We start from the raw sequence: 10,799 nt of genomic DNA on the forward strand, positions 1-10,799 counted from the left end.
ATACATAAGGTAAAAATAAAGTGAAATGTATGATGAGGGCATCATCTAAACATCTGGAGAGATGGATAAAGGAGAAGACTGAGCGGATGAAGGAGAGTCAACTGGTGGAATAGATGGAGATGCAGCAGGTGGAGGAAACTGAGAAGAGAACAACTGAATAAGGTACCCCATCTGAGAAGATAGGTCTTCTTGCTGCTGATGAAGACTCTATAGATCTAGCCTGACTTCTTCTCGAAATTCTTGTAGGCTGGCTTCAACTCTTGATATATCTAATTTAAGATCTGTCATTCCTTGAACCACTAAGTCTTCATGAGATGATGATGGTCCTTCTGATCTTCTTTTCTTGCTAGGCCTTTCAATTTGGTCTGCTTTAACCCATTCCCCATCCCTGTGTGCATAGCCAATTCTAATAAGTGTCTTGTCATTAATGTGTTGAGATTGGCTTAGATATACTTTTTTAGCACTGTCCATGTCTCCAACCAGACGATCTAGTAAAAGACTGACTGCCATACCATAAGGAAGGGACCTAGTTTTTGTGGAAAGAGCACCTACCATCAAGTTAATCATCAGATGACACAGATTTGGCCTTCTCCTGGCCTTAATACATTGGAGTAGCCACAAGTCAAGTCTTGTAACAAGAGAGAAACTTCCATTTCTAGGGTGAATCATTTGACAACAAATCAGATGAAGAATCCTAGTGTTCAAGTCCATTTTGGATGTGTCAGAAATCTTAGATGTAAGTGAGTCATCTCCTATGACTTCTTTACTGGCTTGAAGAAAATCTTGAGTCCAGGAAGCATAGTCCTCTCCATCTAAAGGGATTTTAAACTGTTCGTGGATTAGCATCATGGTGATTTCCATATGAACATCCCCAATGTTAGTCTTAAACTTTTTATCCGATTTTCTCTTATGAAAGATATTGTTGGCATTGGAATAAAAAGCCCTAACCACATCTTCATATATGCATCGATGAATTGTTAAGAATCCCACCAACCGAAATCCTTAAATGTCTGAATGTAGGGAAAACCAATGGATTCTAGAAATGATAAGTCCAAATAACGACCTTCAAGGACTTCACGAGACTCAAAGTACATGGAATACCTTTCTTGTTGTTCTTCAGAAATGAAAAGTTGGATTTGAGGTCTCGGATGGGATGGAGGACGGCTTGAAGAACCCGATTCTTTTTCTTTCCCTTTTCCTTTGCCTTTGCCCTTGTCTGTGTTCTTAGTCCTTGCCATATGGAGTGATTGAAACACGAAGCAGAGCAAGAGGGATAGACAGAGCAAGAGTAACCGTGCGAAATGGCCGAGAGATCGGGCGACAGATAGAGCCGAGGGATAGCGGATGAAATGAAATGCTTTGGCACTTTGATGGAGCATGAGAAACCAAAATAACCGAATGCACTAGGTTAAGGAAAAATCGATACTTCGAGAGGAGGGAAACGACAATACGGACGGTTAGGGTTTTTTTAAAAAATAAAAGGGGGCCGATAGTCGCCTGGTCTTTAAATGGGCGTGATGGGATAGTCGGCAGATGATAAGGGTTGTCGACTATTTTATTAAAAAGAACAAGGAAATAGTCGACAGATGCAATATAGCTGTCGACTAATTTGGCTTACACTAGGCGAATAGTCGACTAGGCTGAAACTGTTGTCAACTAATTTGGCTTACACAAGGCGAATAGTCGACTAGGCTGAAACTGCTGTCGACTATCTCTTAATGACTTAGTCAATACCAGCACAACTGCTGTCGACTATATTTGAGAATAATATTGATAAGCTTGCAGAGATGCCCCAAACGTCACAAATGAATTTTGGCTCGATAACATTCTGTCAATTATATAAATTGATTTGACAGAATTGAATCTTTGCCTTCTCAATAATATATATGTATAAAACAAACATTAGAAAGGAGCACAACACACTTACTCATGTTATGATTAATCCTAGTTCACTTCTAAAATATTCAAACTTTTCTTTATCAAGAGGTTTTGTAAAGATATCTGCTACTTGATGATTTGTATCTATGAATTCAAGACTTATGTCTCCTTTTTGAACATGGTCTCTAATAAAATGATGTTTTACTTCTATATGTTTAGTTCTTGCATGAAACACTGGATTTTTTGTTAAAGCTATAGCACTAGTATTGTCACATTTTATTGGGATGTTTTGAAGCCTTATGCCATAGTCTTCTACTTGGTATTTTATCCATAATATTTGAGCACAACAATTTCCAGCTGCTACATACTCAGCCTCAGTAGATGATAGAGCCACTGTATTTTGTTTTCTACTTGACCAAGATACCAAACAATTTCCTAAGAATTGACATGAACCACTTGTACTTTTTCTATCTATTTTACATCCATCATAATCTGCATCAGTGTATGCTACTAGTTTAAAAATATTTGATTTTGCATAAAATAGTTTTAGATTTGTAGATCCTTTTAGGTATCTCAAAATTCTTTTAACTGCTTTCAAGTGAGATTCTTTGGGATTAGATTGGAACCTAGCACATAAGCACACACTAAACATAATATCAGGTCTACTAGCTGTTAAATAGAGCAAAGAGCCAATCATACTTCTATACAGCTTGTTATCTACAGCTTTCCCTAATTCATCTTTATCTAGGCTTTGAGAACTACTCATAGGTGTAGCCATAGGTTTACAATCTTGAACATCAAACCTTTTGAGAAGATCTCTTATGTATTTTTGTTGAGAAATATATATACCTTCTTCTTCTTGTTTTATTTGCAATCCTAGAAAGTACTTAAGTTCTCCCATCATACTCATCTCAAATTCTCCTTGCATAAGAATTGCAAATTGATCACAAAGAGATTTATTTGTAGATCCAAAAATGATGTCATCCACATATATTTGAACTAATAAGATGTCCTTATCATGACTTCTTATAAATAATGTGTATCTATTTGGCCTCTTTTAAATCCTTTTTCTAAGAGAAACTTACTAAGTCTCTCATACCAAGCTCTAGGGGCTTGTTTTAGACCATATAAAGCTTTAGATAATTTGAACACATGGTCTTCATATTTGTGATTTTCAAAGCCCGGAGGTTGTTCTACATAAACTTCTTCATTAATATACCCATTTAAGAAAGCACTCTTAACATCCATTTGATATAATTTGAAGTTTTTGAAACAAGCAAATGCTAACAACATTCTTATGGCTTCCAACCTAGCAACAGGGGCATAAGTTTCATCATAGTCTATACCTTCTTCTTGACTATAACGTTGAGCCACTAACCTTGCTTTGTTTCTAGTTACAACTCCATTTTCATCCATCTTATTCCTAAATACCCATTTTGTGCCTATAATAGGATAATCCTTTGGTCTTGGCACTAGTTTCCAAACTTCACTTCTTTCAAATTGATTTAGTTCTTCTTACATGGCAATAATCCAATTTTCATCTTCTAAAGCTTCTTTGATATTTTTGGGTTCAACTTGAGATAGGAAGGCAGCACATTGGCATTCATTCCTAATGGAAGATCTAGTTCTAATGCCTTTGGATGGATCTCCTAAGATTTCATTCATTTTGACATATTTCCTTTCTCTTGGAAATGTTGGTTCTTTTTCAAATTGATGTTCTTGATCTTCTTCAATTGAATCGTTTTCTTGAGCATTAGACTCATTTTGTCTTATAGAAAGTTTTTTAAAATTTTGAGTTAAATTATTTTCACCATCTTCTCTAGGTTTTGGAAACTCAAAGCTTATATCATCAACTATTACTTGAATTGTTTCCTCTACCACTAGGGTTCTTTTGTTGAATACCCTATAACCTTTACTTTGAGATGAATAACCTAAGAATATACCTTCATCACTTTTAGCATTAAATTTACCTAGAGATTCTTTTCCATTGTTGAGAATATAGCAAGTACTACCAAATACATGAAAATGACTTATGTTGGGTTTTCTTCCTTTAAATAATTCATATGGAGTCTTTTTCAATAAAAGCCTCATTGAAACTCTATTTAAAATATGGCAAGCAGTATGCACAGCTTCTGCCCAAAAGTACTTAGGAAGGTTTTTATCACAAAGCATTGCTCTAGCCATTTCTTGTAAAGATCTATTCTTTCTTTCTACTACACCATTTTGTTGAGGAGTCCTAGCAGAAGAAAAGTTATGATCTATTCCATTTTCTTCACAAAACAGTTTGAAAGATTCATTTTCAAATTCTCCTCCATGATCACTTCTAATTTTTGAAATACAAAAGCCTTTTTCTCTTTGAATTCTTTTACTAAAAATTTCAAATGACTTAAATGTTTCATTTTTAGATGCAAGAAAAATTACCCATGTGAATCTAGAATAATCATCTATTATAACTAAGACATATTGTTTACCTCCTAAGCTTAGAGTCCTCATTGGACCAAATAAGTCTAAGTGAAGTAGTGTTAGAGGTCTAGATGTTGATACTTCATTTATTGGTTTGAATGATATACTGATTTGTTTGCCTTTCATGCAAGTGCCACAAATGTGATCTCTTTCAAATTTAAGCTTAGGCAATCCAATAACAAGATCATGTTTCACTAACTTGTTTATTAGGTTCATACTAGCATGCCCTAACCTATTATGCCATAGCCAAGAATATTGAGATGAATTTGCAACTAAACAGTTTTCCATTTTGGGAGATTCTAGGAATGTGAGATAGATGTTTCCTACTCTATTTCCTTTTAATTTTATTTCTTTTGACTTAGAGCACACAACTTTACAAGAGTTAGCATCAAAACAAACTTCATAGTTTAAATCACACAGTTGACTAATACTAATCAAATTATGTTTAAGACCATCAACAAGAAACACATTCTCTAAAGTAATATTTTTAAAAGAAATAGAACCCATACCTATAATCTTACCTTGAGAATTGTCACCATAGAAAACCTTACCTCCTTCCTTGAGAACAATGTTGCTGAGAAGATCTTGATCTCCTATCATGTGCCTTGAGCAGCCACTATCAAGGAACCACTTGCTCCTTGGATCATTTGAAACCAATGCAGCCTACACAAGAAATCATTCACGTTGTTCCCTTTGGTACCCACATCTTCTTGGGTCCATTCTGCTTAGAAGATACTACATCTTTAGGAACCCAAACTTGTTTGAATTTTTGAGGAAAATTTCGTATGAAACATTTGTTAATTGAGTGACCATCTTTTCCACAGTAGTGACAGGTAATACCTCTTTTTGAAAACTTTGGTTTGAAAAATGGTTTTCTTTGAATAAATTTTTGGTTTGCTGCTTTAACAAACACTGTCTTACTAGAGCTTGCTTGGAATGGATCAAATCCAATTCCTTGTTTATTTCCAAAGTTTCTTTGAGCTCCAAGTATCATTTCTAGTTTATTTTTACCTTCAACCAACTTTTCTAACGATTCCTTCATGTCTTTGTTTTCTTTCAAAAGATTTTCCTTTTCAGCACTTAAACTGTTTCTTTCATTTTCTAACAGTTCTATTTTAACATTCAGATTATTTACCTCATTTTCTAAGGAATTTAATTCTCTTTTTAAATCAATATTTTTCTCATTCATATGCTCACATTCACATAGCAAGTCATTAAATGCATCATGAAGTTCTTCAAAAGTAAAGTCAGAGGATAGATTAGGATGCTGAGAATTTACCTCATCCTCAATATTGGCCATAAAGCAAATGTTGGCAACTTCATCATCTTGAGACTCATCACTTGATGAGAGATCTTCTTCACCCCATGCAGCTAGAGCCTTTTTCTTCATTTTCCTTTCCTTGCGATCCATCTTTTTCAGTTGGGGGCAGTCACTTCTAATGTGACCTAGCTTCTTACATTCAAAACATCGAAGCTCATTAGATGGATTAGACTCTTTTTGATCTTTTTCTTTCCGAAATGTCTTCCTTTGATTAAACCTACCTTTCTTCATAAATTTCTTAAATTTCCTAGCTAACAGAGCAAAATCATCATCTTCACTGTCCTGAGAGTCTTTTTCTTCTTTTTCAACTTTAAAGGCTACATTCTTATCTTTCTTTGGTTCAGCATTATCACTTCATTTCATCATGATTTCATGAGTCATTAGTGATCCTAGTAGATTATCAAATTCAAGTTTGTCTAAATCTTTTGCCTCAGTAATAGCAGTGACTTTAGGATCCCATGATCTAGGTAAGCTTCTTAGAATCTTCCTAACTTTTTCACCATTTGTAAAAGTTTTTCCTAGAGACTCTAAAGTTGAAACAATATCATTAAATCTGGTGTACATGTCTTTAATATATTCATTTTCTTTCATAGTAAATAATTCATAGTCATGAACCAGATTATTTATTTTTGTTTCTTTTACCTGGTTTGTACCCTCATGAGTTACCTCCAGTTTATCCCAAATTTCCTTTGTTGTTTTGCATGTTGATATTCGGTTGAATTCCTCTGGGCATAGTGCACAAATCAATGTGTTCATTGCTTTTGCATTTGTCTCCATACTCATTCTCTCTCCAGCTGTCCATTTGTCTATCTTTTCCATGTCAGCCAAGGTGACTCCTTTCTTAATAGCTTGCATAAGACTTGAATCCTGCATAAGATAGATATTCATTCTAGCTTTCCAGTAACTGTAGTTAGTACCATCAAAATAAGGTGGACGAGAAGTACTCTGTCCTTCATGATGAGATGAGCTAGAAAAGTAGGCCATTATGTGGATCTTGACCCTAGGTTGTTAGACCTAATAAAAAAAATGGGAACCACGCTCTGATACCAATTGATAGATTTAAGCTAATGTGGTATCCACCAAGAGGGGGGGTGAATTGGTGTATAAAAAAATTCTTTTGGAAAGAGAAAATATTTTTGTGTAAAGAGGAATAATTATGAGGTCTTATTGATGATTACACAAAGTCAAAAGTGCAACGATGCAAACTTAAAAGAGAAAGTATAAAGAGCAGTGAAGACACAGATTTATAGTGGTTCAGCCTTCCAAGCTTAATCCACTACCTTAGTTATCCACTAAGGATTTTAAAACCAATATCACTATCAGCCCCCTACTCAATATGAGCAGGTCCTCTAGTCCTTGACTAGGCAATGTACAACCTCCCAATTTAATGGGCCCTCTAGCTACTACTAGGAAGAAATACAAACAACGAAGTAGAGAATCTAAGAGTACAACTCTTAGTTACAATTTTCTCTCTTTAAATAAGTAAACGAGGCTTAAAAGTAATAGAGCAGTATATATCAAAGCCTCTTAAATGAGAGTACAGAGAGAAAAAAAGATGAAATTCGATGTAACAGTGAAGGCACGATCGTTCAAGATATTCAATAGTTTTTCTAGCAACCTTAATGCATCTTCAACCACTATTTTTACAAGTAAAACTAAGAATAGTCGACAGACATATACTGATAGTCGACTATTTTTAATAAAAAAATCCAATAGTCAACAGACATACTTGAATAGTCGACAGTTGCTGAAATGAGAAGAAATTTTTGAATTTTATGAACAAAAATAGTCGACAGATCAGAAGGCATAGTCGACTATTTTTACTCGATAGTTGACAGATGCTAAAATAGTCGACAGATGCTTAAATAGTCAATAGAACATCAAAAATAGTCGACTATTTTGAAGCATAGTCAACAGAATGATCCTGATAGTCGACTATTCTATAGAAAATCTTGAATTTTTAATACATCCTTAATTGATTATGTTAGAAACTCATTTTGATTATCTTTAAAGCAAGTTGAGATTATCAAAAGTTTAATTTGAAACAAATCAATCTTGACAAGCAAGTTGAGATTATCAAAAGTTATAATTTGAAGCAAATCATTCTTTCATCCATACTCAAAATTTCATATCTTGCTTTAAGACTTATATACTAAAAATGCATTTTCTCATTCATATAATCCATATAGTAGAAATTGATTTTCATATAGTCATTATCAAAACTATTTTATTACTAAGAGTGAAATATCAGCAAATACTCATCAACATAAATAATTATAAATAAACAGATTATATTCATTACTTAACCAATATTAACATTAATAAATAACAATTAATTAATATTATAATAAATATTAACATTAATAGTTAACAGAAATATTAACGTTAACAACATTAACAGAAATATTAACATTAACAACTATTTATAACTTAACAATTAATCAAATAGTGCCTATTATGTAAACAGTTAACAGAAATATTAATATTAATAACATTAATAGAAATATTAACATTAACAACTATTTACAACTTAACAATTAATCAAATAGTACCTATTATGTAACAAACATTCAATATTATAATTTAAATTTTAAATAATTAACAACTAAAATAAAAAATACCTTCAATCTTGATGAGCTTCGAATGTAAATCACACTAAAATAAAATCACTATCACGATTTAAGTGAGAGTGAGACAGTGACGAACGGAGAAGAGATAAACAAGAGGAAACGAAATTAGGAGGAAAGGCACACTTGATGAAATTATAGAGAAGAGATGAGAGGATCGAATGGGAAGTGTAACATCCCGTATCGAGCAATTGGAAGGACCGGAACAACTTACCCTGATGGGCCTATGCGAACTTCCCAGGGGGGTCACCCATTCTTGGATTTCCCCAGGTCAAGCACACTTAACCCTGGAGTTCTTTGCCTGTATTCAGCCCAAAAGGTATCCAGCTGGTGTTGTTTACTTCCTTACTTATCCTCGATATATACTATTCTCATATGGGCTCTCGGGTTATTATATTCTTCCCCCCTTGAGCATATAACGCCTTCGTCATGCGACCTTACAACTGATCTCAGACCTTCTCCCCTTTGGAGCCTGCCATCCTAGAAGTCTGCCAGGAGCCGCTCCTTGATCAAGCCTCGCGACCTAGCGCCACTCCCCATCCTCATTGGACTGCCTTCTCCAAGGGTCGGCTCTGATACCACCTGTAACATCTCGTATCAAATGATAGGAAGGACCGGAACAACTTATCCTGATGGGCCTACGCGAACTTCCCAAGGGGGTCACCCATCCTTGGATTTCCCCAGATCAAGCACACTTAACCCTGGAGTTCTTTGCCTACATTCAGCCCAAAAGGTATCCAGTTGGTTTTGTTTCCTTTCTTACTTATCCTCGATATATACTATTCTCATATGGGCTCTCGAGGTATTACAGGAAGGGGGAGAGGGGAAGCTTTAAAAGGAGATGGGGGGGGAGGGGGGCGAGAGGGAGGGGCACTTGGCAAGGAAAGGGAAGGGGATGGGGGGCAGGCAGTGCCTATCAAAGTCAGCAACGGGCTGACTTTAGGGGCATAGTACACTACGCCCCAGGTTTATTTTAAATATATTAATAAATTATTTTAAATTAATATATAAATTTAAAAATAAATATATATTATTAAAATATAATTAATTTATAGTTATTTAATTTTACAACATTAAACTAATCAAGAAAAAATATTTTACAATCAAGAGAGAAGAAAAATGAAAAACAATTAATAAAAATAAATCAATTAAAATTATTTAAAGAATAATGACCAAAAAATAAATAAAATATTTTTTAAGAATTTGTAAATTTATTATTAATTGAAGAAGAAGAGATAAAAATGTTTTTTTTATTTTTTAAATGATTAATAATATTTATGTTATAAATAAATATAATTTTAGTAATTAATTTAAATTAAAAATTACATATATTTTGTAAACTAAAAATGATTAGTATTTTGAGAGAAAACTAAAATCAACAATCATCTGCGACAGACAGTCACCCATAACAGATGAAGAATTAGTGCCGAGTGATTGTTAGTCGCTGGAAAATAAATTTTTAAAAATTAATTTATTTTTTTAACTAATAAAATTAATATAGTTCTTTTATAGATATTTGATTTTACGATTTCACATTAATTAAAAAAGTAAGTATAAAAGATAAAGAACTAAGGAAAAAAACAATAGAAATAAAATACTAAAGAGTAATTATTTATTCCAAGTACATTTAATGCAGCTCAACTGTCTTCAGTAGTTCAACTATCAACTAAATATACTTAGATGCTGCATTATTAATTAATTATGGGGTTAGAGAACATTCATTACAAGTGTTCTAATTTACGAGTTCTTATATTTTATCTTTAATGCTTTAAATTGACACAATTTTTCAATTACTATTGTTACATTCATTATTATATGTTTATTTTGTAAGCCTTCAATCAATTGAGAAATATTGTTACTGAGAAATTTAATTCTCATATTAATTATCTCAATTGAGAAATATTGCATTTTCAAAATCAAATTTTAAATTTAATTTAAATATTTTATAAATTTCACATTAAATTTTTATTAATATTTTATTAAACGTTAATTTCAGCAACATTACTAAATTGTTGAATTATATAGCATGACATCATATAGTTAATGATGAAATTTAAAACAAGTGAAACGTAGTTTCATCTAAATATCGTGGTTATTATTTTTATTTTATCTGCATATTATTTATTTAAAAAAATGGGTATTTTCTAAAGGATAACATATTACTCAATAATAAAGATCAATATCTTTAAAAAATGTATGTGTATATAAGGCACATTTAGATTTTAATTTATGTACTATTATGTTTTTTTTGTACAGTTATTTTAATTTTTTGTTTTTTAATTACACTTATTTATTTACATTTTTAGTTAAATTTATTTTTATATATGTATTTTTAATTTAACTCAACCTCTTTACTTTAATGTGTAAAAAAAGAAGAAGATAAATACAAGTAAATAGATGTAATCAAAATAACGTAATATATCAGTTATCACAATTAAAAATATATATTTAAATAAATTGTGTAGTGGTCCGAAATTTACCATTTTTAAGTTCATTATCTATGCTTTGAT

General features: G+C 32.5%; 1 protein-coding gene across 1 annotated transcript; it reads right to left on the reverse strand.

Moving 5' to 3' along the window:
- Positions 1 to 5,933: 5,933 nt before the first annotated feature.
- On the reverse strand, positions 5,934 to 6,646 carry LOC127798498 (uncharacterized). The gene has a single exon (XM_052332139.1). The coding sequence runs from the start codon at positions 6,644 to 6,646 to the stop codon at positions 6,017 to 6,019; it is 630 nt and encodes a 209-aa protein (XP_052188099.1). The 3' UTR covers positions 5,934 to 6,016.
- Positions 6,647 to 10,799: the final 4,153 nt, after the last annotated feature.

The sequence above is a fragment of the Diospyros lotus genome, chromosome 1 (assembly GCF_014633365.1).
Source record: "Diospyros lotus cultivar Yz01 chromosome 1, ASM1463336v1, whole genome shotgun sequence".
NCBI lineage: Eukaryota > Viridiplantae > Streptophyta > Magnoliopsida > Ericales > Ebenaceae > Diospyros > Diospyros lotus.